General features: G+C 41.3%; 1 protein-coding gene across 1 annotated transcript; it reads left to right on the forward strand.

Annotated features, from left to right (window-relative positions):
• Positions 1-4551: 4551 nt before the first annotated feature.
• LOC132262488 (ATP-binding cassette sub-family C member Sur) lies at positions 4552-22247 on the forward strand. The gene is made up of 19 exons (XM_059761769.1): positions 4552-4660; positions 4755-4898; positions 6892-7677; positions 8695-8832; positions 10101-10263; positions 10492-11109; positions 13201-13306; positions 13387-13648; positions 14031-14168; positions 14247-14368; positions 14435-14531; positions 15359-15789; positions 16325-16583; positions 17142-17363; positions 18135-18292; positions 19303-19516; positions 19853-20090; positions 20463-20590; positions 21019-22247. The coding sequence occupies exons 1-19, from the start codon at positions 4595-4597 to the stop codon at positions 21655-21657; spliced, it is 4929 nt and encodes a 1642-aa protein (XP_059617752.1). The 5' UTR covers positions 4552-4594; the 3' UTR covers positions 21658-22247.
• The last annotated feature ends 4476 nt before the right edge of the window (positions 22248-26723 follow it).

Raw genomic sequence — 26723 nt, forward strand, 5'->3', positions numbered from 1 at the left:
TTTGTGGATGTTTTGTGTGAGAAAAAGATGCTTCAATTTTGCCAAGGGACGCCCAAGTTCGCCCAGCAATTGTGCAAATTAGGGATTATTGATACAAGTGTGTCAGCTTTGGCGATAATCTCTCTGGGATCTGTGGCGTTTTACTTATGCAAACGCAAAAATACCAAGTGAGTGTGCTCAGCGAAATATTTTTCTTCGCCATCTCTCTGTGTTTTGTTGTGTTTTGCTTCTTCCCCATTTTTTTTTCTCTCTCTCGTCCGGGTCGCTCAATGGCAATTTGCAACCCCTCGCGTGTGTGCCTTTGGCTGTGCTCAGTGCCTTTTTGGTGTGAAAAGTTCCAAAAATGTGCGGAAAATTTGCCATAAATTCCACTTATTTTTGGAAACGCGCGCGCCTCGCGTGTATACACAGGAAGTCCTCGAATCGCTCTCATTAAGCATCGTCATTCTTATTCTGTAACGTTCTCAGTGACGTCAGACGCCCGCTGGCGCCATCTGCAGAGGTGGTTGGCGACTTTCAATTAACATCACTGCAAAGTTTCGCATTTTCTCTTATATTGGTTCGCGAATTGAGAGCAATGAAGGCAAATAGGGCGAGCATTATTGTGACACTTCACCAAATGAAAATGTTTCTCAGCTCAAATCTGCTGTGCATTTGCAAGATTTGCAATTATTACTCCTTCATCACGCAGAGGGAAAAGTGTGATGAGAAGGAAGACTCGAGGGATTTTCTCATTTTTCATGCGAAAGACAAAAGTGGAGAAGCAACAATAATTTAAATGCAAAAGAGTAATCCATTCGTAATGATAATTCTATTCCAATTAGCAAAGGTGAATGAAGATTAAGTGGATTAGGAAGTTTCCCATTGGCGGTAACGGAAGAGCCAAAGTGATTTATTGGAGTGAAATTCAAACTATTTCCTTTAAATTTCTCTGATAAAATACCGAAAGAATAAAATTTTCATAACACTTCAGTGGATTTATTCGCCAGGACTGAAAATTTATATTCCAATATGGAATGAAACTACATTAATGAGTTAAATCAATTAAACTTTTTTTTCATGAAGCACAATTTTTTCTGCTGGAACTTTATTAATGATGCCAAGCGCAAATGAGATTCTCTTAAAATCAAAATTGTTGAAATAAATTTACACTTGCATTCTTGTATTCAATTACAGTAATTAGTTGATGAATTTTATTCAATTTGTGTAAATGTAAAATATAATAACACGCACCTGTTTTGCATAATGTTTCCGCATGTTTGACATATATTTTCATATTGCAAACTCGAATTTGCCCAAAAAAAAAAGAATTGTAAACAGAATAACTTTCGCTTTGATTGATAACGTTGGTTTCGGTTTATTTAGAATAAATCCACGTAAAGCTTTCCTCGAGTTTTGATGGTTATTTTGTATACAAAAGATTACTAAAAATAATCCTCCAAGAGACGTAAATATACTCCATTTGAACACTTTTATGTGCATATATTGCTTGCTTTTAGTTATTCAATTGAAATCTGATGACTAAAAGGTATAAATATTTATCGGGGATTAAAGTATTTCACATGAAAAAAAAGTCTTTGTCAGACTTTCGGACATGGAAATGGAAAATTGTTGAAATAATAATTTGCTTCATCTGAAAAGAATTAAATGCTCATAAATTTTAATTAAACTCTTCGGATCGAGTTTGAGCTTATCAATTTGTGGTACTATTTAATTTTTAATTATTTCCTCCCACTCTTAATGATTGGACATGATTTTGCTGAAAATTGCTATTTGTATGCAATATTTGCCTCTTTTGTAACTTTTACAGCTGCTTTTCATTCATATTTTAGTGACAATAAAATTTCAGAATGGAGCAAAATAGTTTTCACTTTGTTTGTTATACTTCATCGTTTCACTCTTCGCACTATTTTATCGCCTTTCTTCTGCCGCTGCTTTTTATTTTATGTGTGTTTATCACTGAGCATAAATTCGCCAAACACTTTGGAATATGTTACGTTTATTTTCAAATTGTGCACGCAGTAAAATCTTTGAGCACTATCGAGGGCATTCCAATGCAGTTTTGTACAAAGGGAAGATAATATGGCTTGAGTCTGTACACCACTTCCTGACACTTCCAAATGTGTGATTTTACTTTTGTAAGAAGATATTTCTGCAAGAATCCACTAAAACACGCTTTTATGGGTGTTTTTTCCGACCATAACCTCAAAATATCACTAAGAGATCTTCAAAAATTCCATTTGGAAGCTTTCTAGATCAAGAAAATAAACTCAAAATTGCTTATTCAGAGTCAAAATCGTCTAGAGAAGTTTCTAAGTCAACATTTTCAAGTTTAAATGATTACTTTTGAGGTTATGTTTGACTTTATCACAATTTGCACTACTTTTTGATACAGAATATTCAGAATAGCAACGTTTATTGCATACAAATACTTTATTCAACCAATAACTAGCGATATCTCTGACTTGATCGTAATAATTGATGTGCTAGAAAGCAAATTATTCATTAGTTACATAACCTAGAAAGGTTTAATTATTGTTTCTACGTTAAAAATCACCGGAAATCTAAAGAATCGGGATAATTTGTCAGTAAAAGAACCACTCAGGACAGGAATACTGAATGTTTTTAAACACTTCCACTTCTTAAGTACTCCTGCTGATCTGTACACCACTTCTGACCATATTATCTCCCTCTTGGTTTTCAATGCTGCATATTGTCCACATAATTCAAGTGTGTGCGCAAAACAAGTGATGTGTTGTGCATTGAGCTAGTATTAGCATAATTGCATTCAGCATTGTTATCATAATTTTGTTGTTTGGCTAGAAGTGCGGGAGAATTTGTTTGGCCATTGTTTGACGCATCCCAGAAAAATCCTCTTTTCCATTTAGGCAAAAATATTCAATGCAAAAGCTTTCATTTGCAGGCGCACAGACATACTTTATATGCACAATTGGCGATTTTCATTGCTAATCTTGATACTTTTCGTGCAAATATGCGGATTCGCAGAAGTGTGCATTGCAATTAATTCCCCTCGCGATGCCACAACGAATCGATTCGCATTATTGGAGCCGGGATTGGCTCTCGGCGCATCCATCGTGGCAGCTGTCTTCATACGGGCTGTTGAACTTCAGGATCAACCCGGTGAGTGTTGTCTGTAAATCTTTGCCCGCAATTCTCCCCCGAGGGTGGGAAGACTTCTTGGGGGTGGCGCTCGTCACCCCCAACACTGGCATTGTAGCTTATATGGCATGTGATAAATTGCAGCTGATCGGCATCCAACACTGTGCGATGACTTCAGATGCATTGATTCAGGATTGACTATTGCCGATGCTAATGAAAATTATTTATTGAGACACTCAAGGTGTCAAGAGCTTTGGTTGTGCCTGTGATTTTCCATGCAAATGAATTGACTGTGAACTATCAAAGGATTGCAAATAATAGTGTCACTGCATCAATCGATATTGCATTACAAGGGACAGAGCTTCAATTCACCCATAATATGAAAGGTGGAGAAAATCTGTACTCAATTGAAAATGCGGCAGTTTGAAGCTTTTCTGTAGAATTATTGACAAAGATTGTCTTCTGAGCACTCAAAGAATCACAGGAGATTCTCAATGAATTCTCAATTAGTCGAATAGCTTCAGAAACAAACTTGCTGTACACCATTTGGGACAATAAATATCTCACCCTTGACAGTCCTTGTAATGTTAAATTGAATTGGTTTATTAGTTGAGAAGCACAGCAAAGGCAAGATGTTAAATATGATGTTTCTGCTTCTAATGAAAGCTCCGAAAGGGGTTCACAAATAGTTCTCCCCTCTCGTTGAACACCTTTATTTCAAGCGGTAACGAATTCTTCAGCGCCAACCTTCCTGGTAACTCGAGAATATCCGTACTATCGCACTTAAAATTTCATCATCATCATTATTCCACGATATGCTGAACTTATATGAATTATGAAACTCAGCGCTCCAGCAAAATGTGAGATAAAGCATTGCAGCGAGAGTAGGGATAGAAATCAATAAAAGATAGGACACGTTCTACTCCATTTTTGCACGCCATTCGCCGCTCTCTCCGGGTGAAGTGAGCAAATGTGTAAATATCCTATTGAATGTCCAATAAAAATTCCCACACGAGATAATCATAAATTGTACTTGCTCGTTTGCTCAGTTCTTCCCTTAAATCCCGTTTGGTAAACAAATTAGACAAGTTTACTCGCCACTTAAGTGCTCGCACGCCCACCGAGGGGGTGATTCAGGCTCCTATTGATAGTGACAGGCTATGGTGAGAGGTTTAGCATAAATTCTGCATTGCAGCGAAAAGTGGTCTACATTAGTGCGATTCCTCATTCCGGGTCAAGGGATCTCTCTCTGTGTTTTTGCGCTCAGTCCTGAGAGGGTTTTTGCATTTCTCACCTTCGGTCGCACCCAGGAAAGGTGCACATTTGCCACTGCATTTATGATGATGTGATGAATTATTTTCCAGGTTGGCTCTATCTTGTCGTGCTCACCGATGTTCTTCAGTTTATCACAAAGATATGCAAACTAGCATGGCTGAGCCGGAAGCTGGAATTATTGTGTCTGCAGCCCTTCCTAATGATGTGCTCGACAATCCTGCTCCTCCTGCTGACACTCCTGGATTCCATCGTGACGTACAGAGAGGTGAGAAGTTGAGGCGCCACACGCCTGTCTAATATCCCGTCATGGGGTCATGAATTCGCCCCGCCCGAAAACATTTTTCCTCTGACACTTTAAGATGAAGAACTTTATTTCCATCCTGTGGGTGGAATTTCACCATGGCAAAGGAGTTAAATTTCCTTATCGCAACCCCATGAAGTGGAGAGAGATGATATTACACCGAGAATATTCTCATCCAGAGCTCAGCAATGATTTTAATAAAGTGTCTTCCTTTCGCTTTTTTTGACCTTGTTTCCCGAAAACTTTAATGCTTCATGCCTCGTTTACTCCCCGCATACGTGGTGTCACCTCGCATCCACGCTTAAGATCACTCTCAAGACACTCTCGCGAGGTGAAATTTAAGGGCTTCTATCGAGCAATCTTCTACTGCAACACTCAAATTGACTCAACTTTGCTAAGTGGATGCTAATGCGAGATTTATTGCCTTTCGCGCAATCACGCAAAAACTTACTTCTGACTTTCATTCCACCGTGTTTTTGTCAGTTATTTATCAACTTTTTCCATCCACTTCCTCGTCCGATTTATTGGAATATTTTCGAAAAAAGCTGATAAAATGTTTTTGCGCTAAATTACTTGTGCTTTCTTCTGGTGCATGCAAATGCGTGGCAAAGATGGGAAAATTACCTGTGCGCATATTTAGCATAAAATTGCATTTTAAAGAGATTTGCCAAATATTTGCAAAACTCTGATCAAACACCGCGCAAGTGTGGTTTTTAGCATAGTTTTCGCTGATGTAGTTTCGTGATGATTGCCTTGCAAACGTGTTTATGATTAATAGACGTTCCTTTGCGCACCCACAACACCTCTTCACTCCATAAACAGCCAAAGCTAATTCAATACAATATGCGGTTCGGGCGTGAAAAGTGACAAATTAGTGGCGTATAATTTTAATACACGCACAGCCGCAATTGCAGAATGGAAAACAGTGAATCATGCGGAAAATTTCACAAATATCGCACTGGAAAAGAGTTCTTTTTTTTTGTGTATTGTGGCGTTGGTGGAAAAAAAATCACACACGTGTTTGATATGTTCGCCTTTTTTTCCATCGCGTCTCGGCGTGGAACTTTTCCGGGGGGGGGGTGGAATGAAGTCACGTGGAGATGGTCGCGAGGAAAGGGGGATTCCGAAGCTGAAAATGTGCCAACAAATATACCGACATGCTCGTGGTGGTAAAAAATTGTATAATATTACAAAGGAGAGATTTTAAATGATTCCAATAAATCATGAATGAGCCTCAATATTAAATCCCATGCCCGGAGTGACTTTCACCACCCCTTTTTCTTTTCCACCTTCTGACGAAATTTCATCTTGGTCGAATGCTCAGAGCAACATTTATTAAATTCTTCTTAACGTTCTCCTTCCCGACGTCCAATCGATATAATTATTGCATCGTGCAGTCTTTTCCGCTTCACTATGTCTCTTTGGCATCCCTAAGAAGAATTGGGGAGACAAATTCAAAGAAAATTTCATCAAATTATCTTTGAGGAGGATAAAATTCATGTAAGCGAATTGAAAAGGGTTTTTTCCTCCGATGAGGAAAAACAGCTTGTGGTTTCTTGAAACAATGCAGCAATTTATATCACAGAGAGACGAATAATATGATAGATAGGGCAACAATTTTGCTTTCTACTTGACTCTCTTTCTGTGAAATAAGACAATGTGCATTTTAACCCTTTGGCGATGTGTGACACAAATGTGAAGAAGTATGCAATAAATGTCATGCAATTTCTTGTCTTTCTTCTATTTCCAAATTTTTGTGAGTCTATTTACCAACCAAAAATGCTTAGAAGAAATGCTCTATTTGAACACAACTGCAATCTTTTGGACTTGAAATGGGTTAAATGGCAAATAAAGAATGATCTCGAGTGGTTTTATTGGCGAAATGCATCCATAAAATGAAGTAGTTAATATTTAATAAATTGGCGACAGAGTTACATGATTCTCACAATTCCGGGACAATTTTTCATGCTTCCGTTGTCGGGGGTGGAAAAGCAATATTTCACCCTATGGCGTTGCCGTAACAGGGTGACCTCGCTATGACAAATTCATGCTTTTTGATAAATTGAGAAAAGCCGGGCGCAGAGAATTGCCATTATGCTCTCTTGATAGTGTGTGCGGTGCTCCTCTCCATTTCAATAAACATGCAGCTAAACAGTGTCTCACATTTCATGTGCTTTTTGGGGGTGTGTTTCCAGAGTCAAAGTGGCCGCAACCGCACAATAAACTGGAGCGAGTGCATCGGGTACAAGCACCCACAATTGACTTTCCTGTCGAGAGTTACATTCTGGTGGCTGACACCGCTTCTGTGGCGCGGCTGGTGGAAGCCACTGGAGCCGGAGGATTTGGGAAATTTGAGTGAAGAGGACACTTGTCGCTATCACTATGACAAATTCCTCCTCAACTGCCGCAGCTCGGCGTCCAGATCCTTGTGGCGTGCCTACATGCGGACGTACTGGCGAGAGACGGCGCTCGGCGGCGCTCTGAGGCTGCTCAGCGACGCCATGACGCTCGTGGGGCCGCTGGGCATCTCCCTGGTGGTGGAGTACGTGGCGCACGACCAGAGCCTGGCGGCGCAGAGTGCAGCCAACGCCACAGCTCACGTGAGCGTGAGTGATGACATCCACTTTGTCACTTGGCGTGACTTGGTGACGAACGGATGGTTCGTGGCGGTGGTGCTGCTGCTGGCGTCGCTGGCGCAGGGCACCCTCTCGCAGTCCTCCACCCACGTCATCAGCATGGTGGGAATCCACCTCAAAGCCGCCATTCAGGGGCTCATCTATCGCAAAACCCTCTCCCTCAGTCCGGCCTGCTTCCGCCACGCCGACTCCACCGCGGCGCCCGACCCAGAAGAGCACGCAGCAGATGGAGAGGCGCACAGCGAGACCGATGCGGGATCCATTACCAATTTGATGACGGAGGATGCGGAGAACATCATGTCATTCTTCTGGATCATTCACTACGTGTGGTCGATACCTCTGAAGGTAACACCGCCATTCGCTATCCATGCATGTCTTTCCATCATTATGCCACCCCAGAGCGAATCAAAGGGGGAGATAATATGATCACAAGTGGTGTACACTTCAGCGGAAGTTACTAGGAAGTGAAAGTGTTCAAAAACTTGCATTATTCCTTTCATGACTGCTTCTTTTACTCACAAATTATATCAATTCTTCGGATTTCTTTTGATTTTTGCATAGAAACAGTCATGAGAATCCTTTTTCTAGGTTATGTAACAAATCAAGAACAGATTTTGTCATACATTCGCATTCTAGAACATCAATTCTTGTGCTCAAGTGTGAAAATGCCAAAAAACATTGAAAATTATATTCAGGTTAAACATAACCTCAAAAATAGTCATTTGGACTTGGAAAATTGTTATTTGACTTCAATTGGCAATTTTGACTTCATTGGCAAACTATTATAGATGATTTTGTGATCTGGAAGATTTTTAAAAGGAACTTTCGAAGATCTTTTAGCTATATTTTGAGGTTATAGTCGGAAAAGATGACCAAAAAAGCGTTTTTAAATTAATTCTTTCAGAAATATCGAATAGAAACTTAAGACACTCATTCGATTGAAGTGTTAGGAAGTGGTGTACAGATTGAAGGCATATTATCTCCCCCTTGTAGCGAATTAATGAGGCACAATATCTAGGACAAGCGGACATGTGTACTTATTGACACAAGAGCAGCATTTTTTACGCAACAACCAACAAGAGAAAAAAACCACTCGAGGGTTAAAGAATATATCCTTGCACACTTCAAAACTCGTGTAATAACAATTTATCACGTGATAATGAATCACACTCACACCTACACATCTTTGGTTAATTTACATCCATAAGGAACGTAATAAATTCTCACAGTTTGAAAATTGGATGGCAAATTTGCATAGCGAAAGAAAAGTCCAATTATTTCATGAATGCGAGCGAGAGCACATGTGAGTCGTGGGAAAATGAGAGGGAAAAAAAGGGTGTTTTATTGCAATTTCTCTTGCAGATATCCATTGTAATTTATTTGCTATATTTGAAATTGGGCTGGAGCGCAGTATTCGGATCATTAATTTGTGTGGCTTTAATGACGCCGTTACAATTTATAATTGGAAAAATGATGTCAAAAAATGCGGAAAAAATGTCGGTAAGTGTATTACAACCTCATAACATTAGTCCCCCAATGTTTGCCAGGCTGTTGTTCTTGGCTACTTTTTTTCTCTCTCCTCCTCATTTTGATAATAACACTGCGAGGGTTTATCAAAAATGCAATTTTTAATTTTTGCAATATTATTTCCTTGTGCGGATATTTTGGCGCAGAGCGACTCGTCATAAATTAATACGCCATCAAATGGCAGACAATTCCTGCGATTGTGGGGGGGGGGAAATAAATCCATCTCAATTATTAATATCTCTCGAGACGTGTCTGAAATCCAATTTATCCTTTCAATTCGCCTCCAAGTTGCGCGTCGTAATTACATTTAATTGCGCTCCGAAATTACCAGTCAAAAATGACTATGAGCATTTTGCCAACGCAATTTCCAATAAAGTGCATTCTGATTTTCCGAGTTGTGGTGTTGGGAAGTTTGTTTTCAGGGCTAGAAGTGTGTTAGTTTAACGTATCTCAATCAAACTAATTAGAAAGTGCCCTGAGACTGTAAGTTTTGATTCAGCCATTCAAAGTTGCGGATGTTAAAATAAGGTTGGAGGCGAGGTTGGAGGGTTGCAAAAGCCAGATGAAAGCCAGAGTGAGAGTGGATTTCTTGCAAAAGCCCCAAAGGATCAATATTTTGCAGCGATTTCGTGCAAGGAGTTTCTCTTCAATTGGAGCTCTCTCACTCGCTCACTCAGTTTTTTTTCTTCTTTTTTTGGGGTATAACCAAGTGTAGTGAAAATTGGTTTAGCTTTTTTCCGCCTGGGAAACTTTTGCAAGAAAAATCAATATTTATTTCCATACTACGATGACGTGGCACAGTGAGGCACAAATGTGTTGCACAGCGAAACTATATTGGAGATTTGACGTGTGATTTCAGACTTCACGATGCACAACAGTGTATATAGAAGCTTTTCCAACTCGGGCAGAGGAATTTCTCTAGGGAAACTGGAGAAGTGGAAAAATTGTTTAAAACTTGGGCGACTTCCTGATGCTCTGCATAATGCAAATCATGATAGACAAGCCAGTGAATTGGAGAGTATTATCTGGCAAACTCTCACCAAAGTCCATGACTACCGATGTTTCAATCATTCCTGATCGAGTTAGAATGGGGAAAAGTTACACCACAACCAGCGATAGTGGCGAAAATTCTCACATAAAGTTGCCTAATAGCAGACGCTGAGGGACTTCTTCTGCCCAGAATACCTTCACCCTGAGGTGCTCAGTGCAATTAATCTCTCTCTCTCTGCCTTTCGTTGCAGCAATACACAGATGAGCGATTAAACAAATTGAATGAAATACTTTTGGGCATTCGGATAATAAAGCTGAATGCTTGGGTGGAAAGCTTCAAGGAACGCCTCCACGCTTGCCGTGAAAAGGAGTTAAGACCCATGAAATTGGACTGTGTCTACTGGACGGCACTGAGTAAGTTTAGGGAAAGTTTTCACCATCGAGATTCGAGGGGTGAATATGTGCTTCTCTCTGTGCAAGTTGGCAAATTTGATCAACGATCAACAATTGGTAATTAAGTGAAGAAATCCTGGTTTTATCCACGAAGAATTTGTCTAAAGGAGAGTCACAGTTATTCACCCCCTTAGAATATGTTTTCAATCCACCAACAGAAGACATTCTTTTCTTTTCACATATCCGAAGCCTTCCTCACTCATGTGGCGTCAATTCTCATTGCTTTTGTCACACTGGCCATTGCCACCGGCTATGAAGGTGATTTTTCATCGAGCCGAGTCTTTTCTGCCCTGGCGCTCTTCAATCAGCTCACCATTGCACTCTTTATCTTCCCCATAACCGTGCCCATTACCATTTCCGCCATCATAAGCACGAGACGCCTGGAGACTTTTATGGCCATGCCAGACGTTCACAAGGAGGTGGATGGGAGCCAAAATGTGGCACGTGTTCTCAGTCGTGGCGATAATTTGCTGGATATCTATGAAAATGAAGATCTCAGCGACACGGACGCGCCTGACAATGGTGCTCACGTGACGGAATGCCCGGCGGCGGGGGGCGCTCCCGGCCCCACGTCGGGCCACAGGGGCAAGTCGAAGCTGCGGAAGAGCAGCCTGAGTCTGTACAGTCAGCTGGAGCGCAACCGGGAGAGGCGAAAGGCTCCCGGCAAGGATTCAACTGCACCCGCTGAACAACCGCCCAGCATATCCGATTCAACAGTGCTCAGGATAACTAATGGGGTGTTCACATGGAACAAGAATCACTTAAATGCTATCAATTTGGCCATAGAGCATTTACAAGTGAATAAGGGTGAGTGGGGCGATTTATGTGTCGTTTTATTGTGTTTTTGCCCCACTACAACCCCATCCGGTATGGCATATATTTTTCAATTACGCCGCCCTTTCCACCCCATATTTACGACCAATAATGTATCATTAGACGTTTTGCTCCAATTTTCGGGCCGCTCAGCCACTATATATCGTGATGAAATGAAGATGTACGTCTTGTTATTGATTTATACCAGAGCATGGTCTAATAATTCTTCCGAATTTGATAGAATGACAAGCTCACCTCATCAATCTCGAGTTTGCTTAATTAATCTCACGTGCCCCTAATTTATTAGCTTCCAATTTGGCTGCTCACTGTATTACAAGGTTTCCCCTTTGTGTCTGCCTTGCAAATCACAGGGAGGGAAATGTGGGTAGGAAAATCAAAGTATGGTCAAAAAGAGACTTCAGCAATGCAATAAAAACATTCATTACTAATGATTTGCGTTGAGAACAAAGCAATAATTAATCTTTTTTAATATGAAAATATCCACTTTTTGTATGTTTCATCGCCAATATTTAATAATTTCGTGCGTGAAATATATTTCAATTAAATAATTCAATGGAATTGAGCGTTTTTGCCAAAAGTCGTTTTGCGAAAAATGGTCAATTATTGTAAAAAAAATATTTACGATTGATTTAAATATTTCATTGGCGTGGCAAATAGGTTTATTCTCTTCCTTCTAACTTTTTCCACAATCATAAACACATTTTTCTTCTGCATTATACTTTGTGTGCTTTGATTGCTTGTCTTATGAGTTGTTGACGGTCTTTTGTGCACTTGCAACATTGTGTACTGGCAAAACGACGCTTTTCTAAAGCTCGCGTATAAATCATTCAGAATGGCAGCGGAATTGTTGAGGAAAATCACCAGTGAAATTAACCAATATTTGGGTCAATTGCACAAAGCGGATAAATGTCCATCTCTTTCGCTTACAAAGCAAAAGAGGATAAGGACAATTGAAGGGATGTTAGGAGCTTTGCGCCTGGTCCTGACATTCCTCTGTGCATGTAGGAAGAAGGGGGAAATAATGTTTTTGCTAAGGGAAAATATATACTCAGCGTCGCTTTATCCTTCAGTAAATTTGTCTCTCAGTTAAATTTCCCATCAATCTTCACTGTTCGCATTTTAATTGTCCGCCAAGGAGGGAAAAACAGTCTGGAAAACAGTGGTGAGGTTCAAGGGCGAAGTGTGTAACGTCTGGCTAATACTTTAGCAAATGCTTTTAATTTGCGCAAAATGCTATTCTTCTGCCAAATTGCTCCGCACATTCGGCCAATTTCTCCCCAAATTGTACTTTGTCATGTTTGAAAATAATCTTACACACAAACCATTTAAATATTCATTGCTTTTGCACTGTTGAAAAGAGATCCCGCGTCGCTTCCACTCCTCTCCGTATTGTTTCATTAATGTGGATTATTCTTTATGCTTGGAAAACATTTCGCTCGACTACGGTTCATCTTGTATAAATTAAATTTCTCCTGGATTTTCCATGATGCTCATTAATTAAATTAATGAGAGTGTTTTCAATTTTAGTTCATTTGCCATTCTAATGCCGACGCGATGTGCGCCGCTTAGAGTGGATCCTATGCATACCAAATTAATCTTTCTGAGATATTGAGCGAAACCGCAAAACTTAAAACACACACACACACAGAGACTGAATCTTGCCTCTGAGAGAACTATATGGTGTATGTTTGGGCGTAAAGGGCAACAATTTTAAGATATGGATTATGAAAATTAGGGCTTTATTTGCTCATTTGTGTACATTTTGCTAAAGGATGTATTTCAGCGTATTTTATTGCGGACTTGTTTTAATGTCACACAAGAATGCCTCTTCCAGATGCTGTACAATCCATCCTATGGGTTTCTATGTTTGCATGTTCTTTGAGTAACCTGGGGATCTAACAGATATGCCGCTGCTTCGTGATTATTAACAAGTTTGCAGGTAATTTCTGTTTTTCCGGGATGGGCGTGGGAATTTAGGTGGGCTTTCTGGTGCTCTCGCCTTGCTCTATTCAAATATCGTGTGAAATTTATTAAATTTATGTAAATGTGTGTCTTGAAGTACAGGCGCCCTCGTGATGGTGGTTGGTCCCAGCGGCAGCGGAAAATCATCCCTGTTGGCCGCCCTGCTGCGCGAAATCCACCTCATTTCCGGATCACTCGCGTGGAACAGGTGAATGAAGCATTAAAATTCTAATTACATTCCTGCACGCACACACACACACACTTTTCCTCTCACGGGCGACTTTGCAGATTTGCCACGGTGGCATATGTGTCACAGACTTCGTGGGTGCTCAACACCTCAATAAGGGACAACATCCTGTTCGGCGAATCCTTCCGACCGAAGAGATACGACAAAGTTGTGGAGGCATGTGCCCTCAAACCGGACATTGAATTGATGCCGGAACAGGATTCAACCATAATTGGCGAACAGGGAATCAATTTGTCTGGCGGTCAGAGGCAACGAATTGCAATTGCACGAGCACTGTATTCCTCAGCCAATGTCGTCATCATGGTAAGGAGAAAACAATATAGTTGTGGAAGTCAAAGTTCAAGGAGTATCGGAATTTGATACATCCATTTAGATATAATCAAGTATACTTTGTTTCACAAAAATTTCCTAACCTAATAAACCTCAGCAGATCCTGTCGCTTCCCTTTTGGGTGGGAGTTTTTGGTTGAGAAAAGCTCTATTCTCCTCTAATTGCAAAACCTCTCGGCTCCCTATAATTCTGCGGTGGCTTTCAAGTCATATTACAGTACTTGAGGAGTTAATTGTACCGTCATGTAAAACTTTTCCTCAAATATTGCTCGCAAAGAGACACATTTTCTGGGGGAGGGAGCTGATGCGACTTGGGGGATGGAGCCCATTAAGAGATCTAATTTGTTATCTCACAGGATGATCCCTTCTCGGCATTGGACCATGAAGTTACGAAATTCGTTTTCGAGAATGGCATCAAGAAAATGCTCATTCGTCATAAGCGAACAACTATTCTGGTTACGCAGAATCTTCAGCTGATTCGTGGTGCTGATATGGTGAGGCGAAAATCGATATGACAAAGCACAAGACGCGCGGCAACTTTCACACATGAACGGCATAATTTAATTTCGCAGATAATTGCCATGGAGAATCACAGAGCACGCATTGTTGGCGCCCTGTCGGATATTATGAGGGATGATGCGGAATTGTACGAGGTGTGGCAGAAATCCTGGAGCTCGCAGGATCGTGTGTCGAGGTGCCTCTCCTAAATTCAATTCTCCGGCTCAAGCATATTTCAGATAAGTCCCTAATTAATTTTCAGCTCCGGCAAAACTGCACGGGAGCGTTGGAAGCTATTCAAAAATGTTGCCAAACTCGGATTGCAGAAGGTGAACTCCGATGACGGTGAAGTAACCATGGTGAGATAATTATGTATTTCCCGGGCAATTTTTGACAGGGGTCAGGATGAAGCTCCTCTGCGGTTGGAGGGAAAACTTTGGCGCTGATGGGGAAAAAACAACCCTCATAGAAGTTATTGAGAGCACCGGAAAAATCTCCATATAATTTTAAACCCGTATTTTATACTGTAGCGGACTTTTTCATTATGAAGAAAATATTATAACTCTCAAGGATGATGGTGAGAATTGTATATATGAATATAATTTATAGCATTTCAAATGCCAAGTATCCCATCGACGCCATTCATGACGCTCATGAATGCGTCTTTTTCTCCCCTCAAAGCGTGCACTCAAAAGCCAGAACGAATTACTTTCTTTCGCCAAAAGTATTTACCTTCTTTAATATCTCATGGGGTCTGTGAGTGGCATTATGCTGCATTTGTATGAAGTCGGTGTGTGTGTGTGTATTGAAATATGAGTGCAGAGATTTTCACCGCAAAATAACAATATTTACTCTCAGAGCGGATGAAAATCATTTTCTCCTATTTTTCTGTGTAAATACTCCTATTTCAATTGAGTTTTGTTGGGCACATAGAGCTGACTTTTCTTGTGGCTGGGAAATTGATTTATATATATATTGAAATTCAATGCAATTGCAGGATATTTGCAATAATCCGCTTTACTTTTCTTTCGATTCACTCTTGCCTGAAAGCAAATCTTCTCAAACTATGGGATGAATAACCCAGATCTTTACTCAGTGCTGAGCGAAATCAGTCGTAAAATTTCTCTACACACCTCCTAAATAAATTGTGGGGAATCAATTAATTTTTTGCTCCCGTTCGCCGCAGCGCAAGCTCAGCTACTTGCCTTCGAAATCACGTTCCAGCATCTACGGATCCAGTCTTCTGGCTCACGACATTCCGCTGCCAATCGATGAGTGCTACGGCGAAGAGGTGCAAATCCGCAGGCGACCGAGCAGGTGGATGAGCAGAGAACGCGCCGGAATGCTGAGGATAAAATCCCTACAGAGCGAGCCGAGCAGCAAATCCCGCAATCCCGTGAGCAGGAACATCTCCTCGCCGACGCGCCTCCAGAGTGAAAATCCAGTGACGGAAGGTGATGAATGTAGTACAAGCAAATTCTACAATCTCTTCAGGCGACTGTCTTCCCGCCGGAGCGCCAGGAATGCGATGCTGGCGACGCCGGAAGAGGAATTCACGCCAGGAAATCGTCTATCAAGCAGACATTGTCGCAAAGCGAGCACTTCCAATTCGATACAGTTGAGTATTGAGCCCCGAAATTGGGAAATTCCACAAGACAAACTTTGCCCCGAATCACGCATTTCTCTTTCACTATTCCGATAAATTCCATCAGTCGCAATTTAACCCTTGCATAGCGATGCTTAATGAATAAATCTTTAAGATTTATGTGATTTTTTTTTTGAGAAAATTCACAGGGAAATGTGACATTTTCCAGGGAAACTAAGTTATTTTAACATTCACAAATTGTGTTCATCACAATGTCTTCATAGAAAATATGAAAAGAATGGAAAGCATAAAATATTTGAGAAATTCGATCGAAAAATGTCAAAGAAACAATTTTGTACGTCAATATTTTCCTCTTATTTTTTGATGTTTGAACTATTCAGGAGAGAATTTAGGAAAATACTTTATGAAAATCCTTGTGAAAATAGGGAATATGAGCAGAAAGTCAGTTTTTTGTAGGCCATGTGTGACCTCAATTGCCGTGAAAGGGTTAAATGGTGATAATAGAGAGTGGAACAGCGCACTAAGTAGCTTCTTCAATTCCAACAGGAGCATCGAGGAGGAGGAGGAGGAGGCAGAACTTGCTGTTGAGTGCAGCGAGAGCTCAGGAAATGTGGCAAACTACGAGGAGGAGCGGAAATACGGGGAAATCCCCGTGCGGATCTACTGGCAATACCTGAAGGACTGCGGCCTGGGGGTGGTGGCGCTTTTTTGCCTAATTGCCCTCTCATGGCAGACCCTGAGGGTGCTCACGGATGTGTGGCTCCAGTCGTGGACCAACACCATCGATCTGACCGCCCAGGCGGACGTAAGCATTAGCATTACAAAAGGCCGAGCATATTTTCCGCAACTATAAGTATTTTGCCACACAAAACGCCTCTCCTGCGGAGGCTCTTTGTCCCACGGAAGGCCAGGGGTGGAGTCGCTTAAGGATGCCGAAGAAGTTTCATGGGCGAGAAGGGTCTTTGTTAAATTATGCATAACAGTCTGTCTGTAACAGGGTGTCTTGTGTAATCTTATTGCCGCACTCGGGCATTTTTCACCTCTCTTGCACGAGTTATTTACAGCCCAATGTTTGCGCGGAAATTGTTACTTCCCGGAGATTCAGGTGCATGAGATGAAATTTAATCAATTTAGAGAAGCGTCCTCTGCCAAGATACACTTCATTAGGCCTCTTGTCTTGGGAAATTAGATAAGATTCTAATCTGCTTGTGGGATGGAATTATGGAAAATCATAATCACTGCTGACACGCCGTGGAACTTTAGGCAGTGTCTCTCTGGGGGTGACTTTAAGGGACGCTCGGCTGCACCCTGAGGAATCCACAGAGTGTGTGCTCAATATGGCTTTTTCTTCCCTCCACACCAGACTCGCCACTACTTCAATATCTATGCCATTCTCTCGGGCGGATGTGTCCTGCTGTCGATGCTGTCGACGCCGATTGGACAATATGCTGGCCTTAGAGCACGTCGTAAAATTCATGCGAAACTACTTGATGCCATTCTCGGCAACTCTCTGCGATTCTTCCAGACGACACCGCTGGGTCGAATCATGAATCGATTCAGCAATGATATGGCCATAATTGATAAGGTCAGTATCGCCATTCAGCCAAACCAAACCCACTGACCCAATATCCTTGACTTGCCCTGAATCATTCTAGTCAAGGGGGAGATAATACAGTCAGAAGTGGTGTACAGCTCAGGCGGAAGTACGTAAGAAGTAGAAGTGTTGAAAACTCTACAATTTTCCATTCCTGAGTGCTTCTTTTACAGATTAATCGTTCGGATTCTCTGAATTTCCTTCGATTTTCACACAGAAACAAACGTAATAATCTTTTTCTAGGTTATGTAACGAATTAGGGAAAGATTTAGTAAGTAATTCTTATTTTAGCACCTAAATTCTGCTCGTCCTTGGCAGAATTAATCATTTGATCCTTTCATGCCGGGAAACAGTGCAAATTGCGCTAAGATTGAACATAACCTTAAACATGGTTATTTGGACTTGGAAAATGTCCATTTAGACAACTTTCTAGACAATTTTGACTGTGAATCAGCAATTTTCAGATCATTGGCAAATCATAAGAGATGTTTTTGCGATCTCCTGATTATATTTTTGAGGTTAAGATCAGAAAAAAATGTCCAAAAACAGCGGTTTCAAGTCAATTTTTATAGAAATTTCGAATGAAACCTCAAGAGATTCATAATAATTTGGGAATTTTCAGAAGTGTCAGGCAAATTTGGAAGTGTTTGGAAGTGTTGCACAGATTTTAGGCATACTATCTCCCCCTTGATTCCAGCCTTTCTACATATTGACAGAAGAACCTTTTACATTTCATACCTTTTCATATTTGGTCTCGTGCAGAAAATCGCTCCGACTAGCCAGCGTCTTTTGCAGTTTCTGCTCCTCTGCCTGTGTTCAATATTAATTAATTCCTTCATCTCGCCCTGGTTCCTGCTGCTCTCCCTGCCCATTTGCGCCATATACTATGGCGTTCAGCATTTCTACAGGAGCTCATCGAGGTAACTTTTCGCCCCCTCAGGCCTATATGTTTGCATAACTTTGCGATAGCATCAAATTTCTGCCCTGCTTTTCCATACCGAGAAATGATAAAATCATGCATGAATGGATCTTCTTTTCATTTAGAAAATTTCCCATTTGATTTCACATCACTTCACATCCTTTATGACACATATTGAGAGGAACATTTGCTAATTAGAACTTTGAAAAGTATCCATGATATATAATATGATAGAGCAAATTTTATACCAAGCTTTAAACTCACTTTCAGTCACACCAGAAAAAAAAATGTGCATAAATTGCTTGAACGTGTTAGAAAGATAGACTTTGGGTGTATTTTTAAACTTGAACTTTTCCCACAACTTGTATAAATATCGATTTGACGGCTTAAAATGATTCTCCTGAAAACTGTTAAAAAACTCTTGCGGCTGTTTTCGCAAAGTCTGTCGGGAAAGTTTGTCAATTTTTCACAGAATTAAGAAGAAACTCGTGGAGATAAACGATATATGATAATGTCGATTTTCTCATTATGGTTTCTGCATATATTTTCTCAGAAATTCACCTTCTTCTCTACACTTTGAGCATCCTTGCAAGAGCTATTAATGCAAATTTTCCGAACATCCATGCTTGGCATAGATATCGTAATTGATTATTGTGCTCTTGCACTTATACTTAACCCATTACTTCTCATCGCAATGCAGCAGAAATTGCTCATAGAAGTCATAATGAATGCAAATCGTGTGATTCCATTCAAGACGCCTTTTTAAAGCTCCGGTCATTATGAGGCTGGGTTGAAAAAGATTTCCCAATTGAAAGCGCTTTTTGCGGCATCAAAGCAAATGTGAAAGTGGATTAAGAGTTCATTTCATCGCATACATGTGCTGCTTGATTGGAGTTTTTTTATCACGAGTCGAGGCGGGGAGTGTTTTAAATGCTCCAGATAGCGATAGAGCACTTTCAGCTAATACAATTAACATTCTATGATATAGTGCAAGTTGATTTAAATACATAGACTTTGGTGTGATCCCAGAGAACTGCAGCGCATCGTGAACATCATGAGTTCGCCAATATTGTCCCACTTCACGGAAACAATTCAGGGTGTTGCGACAATTCGGGCGTACAATCAGGAAGCCCGCTTCATGGAGATTCTCTTCAGGCGAATGGAGGCCAACAATGTGGCGTTCGTAATTTTAAACACGAGCAATCGGTGGCTGGGAATAGCTCTGGTAAGTGTTTCCATTTGCCAGATAGACTAGGACCATTTTGACACCTTTTCCAGATACACGGCGCGCAAGTGGAAATTCGCGCCGTGCACGAGATCGAATGGGTATTGCCATTAATGAGGCGCTCGATGTGACAATGGTGTGCCGCCCGACCTTTTGACATTGAGTGTGTCGCAACGCTGAAAGACGGAAATTGTCCAGCGCGATGAGAATAATTGTGTTGGGCGTTTCACGCGCCCGTGCATTGATGGGCGAGAGGCACTCTTGTCACTATATATAGTGGAAAATTGTGACCCAGATGCTGGAGCGCGCTCTCATGAAGCCATTATTAATTTTTAGGACTATCTGGGCGGAATTATTGTCTTTCTCGCCATTGTGACCGCATTGTTTACGGCGCACATTTACGCGGAAACAACGCTCCCATCAATGGTGGGACTGGCCATTAACTACACCCTCCTGGTGCCGATCTATCTGAATTGGGTGGTGAAGCTGCTGGCCGACATGGAAATGTATGTCGGCGCTGTTGAGCGCATTGAATATTACATTAAAAGCGGAAGTCGCGAGTGTACAGATGTTTGTAAGTTATTGCATATTTTGTAGGATTTGGTTTGCGTGTGTGCAACAGTATTTTGTGGTGTTGTAGCATTATAATGCTTTTCAATGCATGTCTCGTCAATCAATACCCAATCTCTGCCATTATATATTGTCTCCTCTTTTGCCACTCAAATGCCATCTCCTCAATATCCCCCTGAAATATTCCATACAGCAAAGGCGAGCCGAAGAGCAAAAAGCCACACACACACACACTCTTTCCCAACTCTTTTTGGCAATGTTATAAAGGCAATCATATTATCTACCCGAATGTGGGACGCTTTTCTCCGTTGCCCCATGTATTTCGTCACATTATTAATATTTGCCCATTTCATGATTTGTCCTTTCATTTGCCCAGATAAGCCCGTTCCAATATCGTGGCCCCAGAGAGGCGACATTGTCTTTGAGAACGTCTCATGTCGCTATGGCAGTCTCGGGCAAGATATCATCGCAAATTTGTCTCTCAAGATTCCTGCCGGTCAAAGGGTAAGTTTCAATGCTTCTTCACTCTGTGTCACGTTTCATTTTCCTGTTCAAAGTGACGTGGTGAACTTTTTTTTGCACCGTTGTCATGTTGAAGAATCAGTTTCATGTGTGAGCTTTCATCTGGCTTTAAAGCTCTTGATGGCCGCTTAACATGCACTGACCGGAATGGAATTTTATGGCAATATATCTCACTCGAATGTGCCTCAGAGAGATGCCAGCAGTGAAAAAAGTATAAATTTTGATTATCTGGAAAAATCGGCGGATTTGGCAAAGCGTTGAGCGAAACTGCCAGAAGCAATTAAAAAGCACAACCCATCAAAAGCTCACAGTGTAATTTTGCGGCATATTTATTGGCCTTTCTGTGCGACCCCCTCAAATGATTACTCTTGCTGAGTGATTTTTCATTAAGTGTATCTCCCTTGCGGCAGATTGGAATCTGCGGCCGCAGCGGAAGTGGCAAGTCATCGCTGGCTCTGGCACTCTTTGGCGCCCTCACCACGAGCGGCGGACGCATATTGATCGACGATGTGAGCATAGCCGAAATCCACGTGGACGAATTGCGGTCACGCCTGTCGATAATCCCGCAGGATGTTGTCCTCTTCCGTGGCACCGTACGTGATAATTTGGACCCACGTGGCCACTTCAGCGACATGCAGTGCTGGAATTGTCTCGAGATGGCGCAGATTAAGCAGCTCATCCAGGCAAATCCGGCCGGATTAGACGCACAGGTGGAGGAGAATGGGTCGAATTACAGCGTGGGCCAGCGCCAGCTCTTCTGTCTGGCCAGAGCGGTGCTCCGGGGCTCGGTGTGTCTGATCCTGGACGAGGCCACGAGCGCCCTCGATCCCTTCACGGAGCGCACGCTGCTGCAGGCGGCCAACGACGCCTTCCACGGGCGCACCATCATCATGATCACCCACCGCCTCGCCACCCTGCTGACCTACGACCGCGTCATCGTGCTGGAGGCGGGCCGGGTGGCGGAGGAGGGCTGCCCCAAGGTGCTGAAGGAGACGCGCGGCAGCAAATTCGCCAGTATGCTCCAGAGCTCATATCACGAAAGCACATAATTTCATCTTTTCCTCCCGCACGACCCGCAGTAATCAGATTTGTGCCATAACTTCATTTGACTTAATATAAGGGATGCCGTCTCCTCCCGCATTAACGCACTCCCATGGGTTACCGAGTGAGAATAAACACGCCATGTCATTGGTGGATGTGGCGGCAGTCATATCCCAGGGATCAAAGGCATTTCCTCCAGAGTTTTATGTCCTCTCTCACTCTCTTGACAAATCGATTTTTTCCTTCGCCCACGCAGCAACTTTCTGGGCTGCGGAATTGAGATTCTATCACAGTCGCATGCAAATTAGATATTCAATGAATTATGAAAACATGGCAATGCGCCCAAATCGACCCCAATGGCGAGACAGTTGATAAAAGCTGAGGCAACTCGTTACCTAAAATTTCTAGCTCTAGAATATTCATAGTGCATGAGAGCTAATTGCAATAAAAGTTTCCAAGTTTCTCAACTCTATTTAGTCACTGGATGCTCGACAAATGAGAAATCCAATTATGTTAGAAGTTTTAGGCGCTCCAAAATTGCTATGATTGTCAATTGAAGCTGAAAGGGTTAAAATAAATATCATGAGTTTATAGCTTATTTGAAATTACTCAGACGTTTTTTTCTCTAGCCAAACAACAACTTTACTTGATCATGGCGAGAGCAGCCAAAGCGAGACGCGATTTGGGAGGGAAAACCACGAGGTCGTTTGCATGCTGTTGAAAGTCAAACAGATGAAGGGTATTTGGCATGAAAAAAAAAATGTAACAAACAGCAAATCCAATGGCATGAGGATACGTGTTGACTTTCCACCAACTCCACTCGTTTATTCACATCTCAAATATCATAACTCACGGTTTAATCGTTTCACCCTCCAGAATTCGTTGAATTAATAGACAGTGGAGGGATAAAAAAACGCCCCCTTCGTTTCCCCACAACATGCGTCGCAACATATCCACATAAATTTGAATTTAATCACTTTTGCATACAAAATTCATAAAGAAGCCCCCATTAAATGTTTTGTTTATGAAGAAACGTGTGCTTTCTCATGGGGAAATTGTCAATGTCGCACAGTGGGAGGGGGTGGCTCTATCAACAATTGTAATTGAGTTATAGGTTCAGAATGCGCGCGATGAAGGAAATGGGATTGAGTGGAAAATTGAATTGGCTGAAAGTGTGTTAAATGCACTTGAGGAAAATTGTTGAAAACATCGAGCATAAGCAACACTTTAATAATTGGAACAAATCACTAGACAATTAAATTCTCCCCTCTTCATGGGGGTGAGTTGGAAATGCTCTTGCTGCACGCAGCGAAAGGGGGGGAGGAGAAAACTATTGCGGAAGAAAAACCATTAAGCCAAAAGTGAGCTTTGTCAGATTAGATGTCCTGTGATTTATATGTTTGCCACATCTTTGCTTTTTGCAAGCATTTTCCCATGATTTCCGCGGACAACACATTCCAGAGGATGAAAAGATTAGTGCGCTGCTTGAGGGTGGGAAATGCTCGGGTGGTCTTTGTCTGTCTGCTTTTGTAATTTCCCCGGCAATAATCGTGTCACTTCCTCTTCGATATCACTTGCAGTAGCTGTGATGGCTCGGCAGAGTCGCCCCCCGAGGGTGAGGAAGTGAGAGCAAATGGGTAGAGCGAAACATGTGGATTCTTCAACCCCTCTTGTTTTACACAAACTTTAGTTGAGTAACTTTGGAGAGTGTTTTCGAATGAGGCAAAACTGCCGCCTAATACAAGAAGGGAAAATTGTACATTTGGAGGCAAATTCCTCCAACTTGTTAAAAGTATTGTTAAAATACTATTCCCAAACGGCCATTCCGGGGCGAAATGGCGTGTGTAGAGAGCACATTGCCCAATATCAATGGATTGTCTTGGCTATATATGACTGCGATTTGGAATTGTAATATGAAATCAATACTAGTCGGAAGACCCTTTTGCCTCTGCCTTTGCTTGTACACATGCTTTCTCTCACAAAATATATTTATACCGACTTGGAAGCGTTTTATATAAATGTTGTAGCTGAATTTACAACATTGGAATAACAATCGCACAATTTTAAGCCCATGGCTGAGATGCCAAGAGAGAAGGGCTTGCGATGTGGGGAGAGATGGTAATTTCTCGATGTGTTGATATGAGGGGAAGTGTGTACAATTTTCATAATTGTCTGAAATATAATTTTAATAATTCAATTTCAGACAATTTTCATAATTGCATACGGCGATTGCCGCTGAGAAGATGTCTCGTTGGTATAATATTCAAATTTGAGCGCCACTCAATAGGCACCCCTTGTTGTGGACTCTCTGTATCTATGCCCATTAAAGTATAAAATATACAGAGATTATTCTCATGGCACAGAGCAGCCTCTGCCACTCTGACTGTCGTCTTGGCGGGCGGGCGGGGGGAATAAGAGCAGGATTTATTAGCCAGAGGGTGAGACGCATTTTAAAATGCTCCCCACATTCGCACATATGCAAGCGGAGGAGCCAATATACACTCCGCAACTTGAAATGCAGGGCACTTGCAGACGTGGCCGGAATATGGCAAGGGTGCCATGATAAATTGTGGCTGTGGGTGGTGATAATTACAAGTAAATTTTCTTGTCAATTTGGATTCCTGCGGAGTTTCAACTTCATTAATCATACACGTGAAGTGCTCCATGTGAAGCACACGCACTTAATTTATCAATATCAGATACGAAATGGTGGCAATTCTATTAAGACCGATGATGCCATATTTTTTGCAGATGAGTTTCGTGTCTCTCACGAATGCCTTTAAGATGTTTGCATCTGAACAGCACTTCCTGACACTTCCGCACTTTCTGTGCAGAATCTTCGACACTTCACACATTTTTCCATCGCTTTTTGGACTCTTTCAACTGTTTTTCACACTTATTATTGATTTTTCACAATTTAATCTAAGTTTTAACTTCAGAAAATGCTTTGAAAAAATTCTGATCAAATTGTGAGGTTATGAATTCGGCTTGAAAATCCTTTTTGAACTAATGAGGTTGAATTTGGTATAAAATAACTAAACAAAGAAATATTTTTCTAGACTGAAATGTGATTTTTTGAGGTTATGTTTGACTTTTAAGCTTTTTCTCAATCAATTTGAAGTTTTTTCGATCAAAAAAGCTTAAATCTGCCCAGAAAATGAGAAATATTTGGAGTTTGAAGCTAAATTTTATGATTTTGAGGGTCTTTAAGCACTAGAATCTGTTTAAAATTTGGTTTTAAATCAATAACATAACCTAAAAAACAATAAAATTAATTATTTTAAGCAAAATTTATTAAGAAATGCTTCAATTTGCTGAAACAGAAACTATTGAAAAGCAAATATTCTTAATATTTTACCACTTTTAATTCCAAACACTTCCACGAAAGCTGTACACCACTTCCGACCATAATATCAGCCCCTTGGTTGTTTATCATTCAAGTAGCTCATGTAAAAATCATGTTACTCAACTTTCTGCTCATTAGGCACTTTGCTCTTTGATTCTTGGAAGCTGATCAAATCTCTGATTATTGCCACGATTTAGAAATTAATTTAAAGGATTTATTTAATTGCCTAATTGGATTACTGTTTGTGCGGTTCTATTAGAATTTCAAAGGCATCTCCGGTTCTCCCCATCGCATCAGAGACTCTGTCGAGAATTATGGCCACGAGCAATTGCAAGATGTGAGCAGAAGATGGAATTCTTGCAGCGTGAGACAATCTTGTGTCCAATATTCTGGCACTTCCTTCTTGTGAACCCAATTGGCCATTTGGAATAATTTTAATAGCCTCGCCATGGCATTTTGTGATTGACTAAATAGGTCCAATTAAATTAATTCAGAATTGATATCTAAGGGAAATTTTATTGCTTCGCCCTCGCTTCCACGTCTCTCGGGGAAATTGATATGAAAATGATCCGGTGAAGGGGGGAAAGTGGAGAAAAAGTTGATGATGTGGTGCTCAGCAAAAGACATAATTCGATAGGGGGGTGGAGTAGAGTCTTCCGGGGTGGAAAAAGTGTCCACATGATATTTTTGGCTTCAGCAAATTTTGGGGCAACAGTCTGTGGATTTTGCTAGTTTCTAATTAGCTGGACAATACCAATGGCATAATTTCATTATCAGAAGGGTTCTCCGGCCACACTCACAAGTGTAATATTGTATTTAACCCTATCTTGTGCGTAGCAGGAGTATAATTTAATATACAACAACATTTATCGACTTAATTATGAAAGTCTTCATATGAAAATGCTGCTAATGTTGCAAATTACGTTATAAGGTAGCCGATGTGACTTGAATAGGATCATAACGGCGCGTCCTCCACTTGAATAGCATTATTTATGTTTCGGGGGGATGTATAAATAAATGAGGGCGTACTTTCGACAATTGACCAATATTTAATTATCGTGAATGTCAGGGGATATTATTGACTAACGTACACTTAATGTGGAATGAATGGTGGAATAAATTGAATAAATCGTTAATAAAATATTTAATTATGTACTTAAGAATGGGATTTTGCCTGTGTCGGCAATCTCACCCGGGATGCGGCGCTTATTGAGCGCGCCTTTCCCGTCGGAAAATGGCTTTTGTTTCCCTCCCATATTATCTACCCTCCGCGAATATATAGCTAATAAATTCGAGTATGAATTTTTCTCACCCATAACACCATCAGCCCGACCATCCCCACTCGCCATGTACTCCACACACACACGCGCGCGGAGGGGATGATTAAATGCTCACCACTTCCTTTGCCTGCCAGATGAGGGAAAAGCGCCCGGTTGGGTGCGTGTTGGGAAAAATTTTAGCTATTCCAGAAGTTCAGATGGTGGTGTCATATTTTATTGGTGCGTAACCAAGAGAAAATTGCCATCATCTGTGTGCTGTTGCGTATATTTTCCCGTAAATAAGCAACATCATCAGAATACATTTCGTCTAGTCGATTCCGCCACTTCTTGGGCCATAAACCATGTATTATGTGGGGCGCAGAGAAGAAAAAAAGCCGCACCATTGCAAATAAATAGCCACCTTGTGGTAATGAATGTAATATTCCTTCCTAACATAATCCCGACACTT

Source organism: Phlebotomus argentipes, unplaced genomic scaffold, assembly GCF_947086385.1.
Source record: "Phlebotomus argentipes unplaced genomic scaffold, Phlebotomus argentipes genome assembly contig_15, whole genome shotgun sequence".
In the NCBI taxonomy this organism is placed as follows: domain Eukaryota; kingdom Metazoa; phylum Arthropoda; class Insecta; order Diptera; family Psychodidae; genus Phlebotomus; species Phlebotomus argentipes.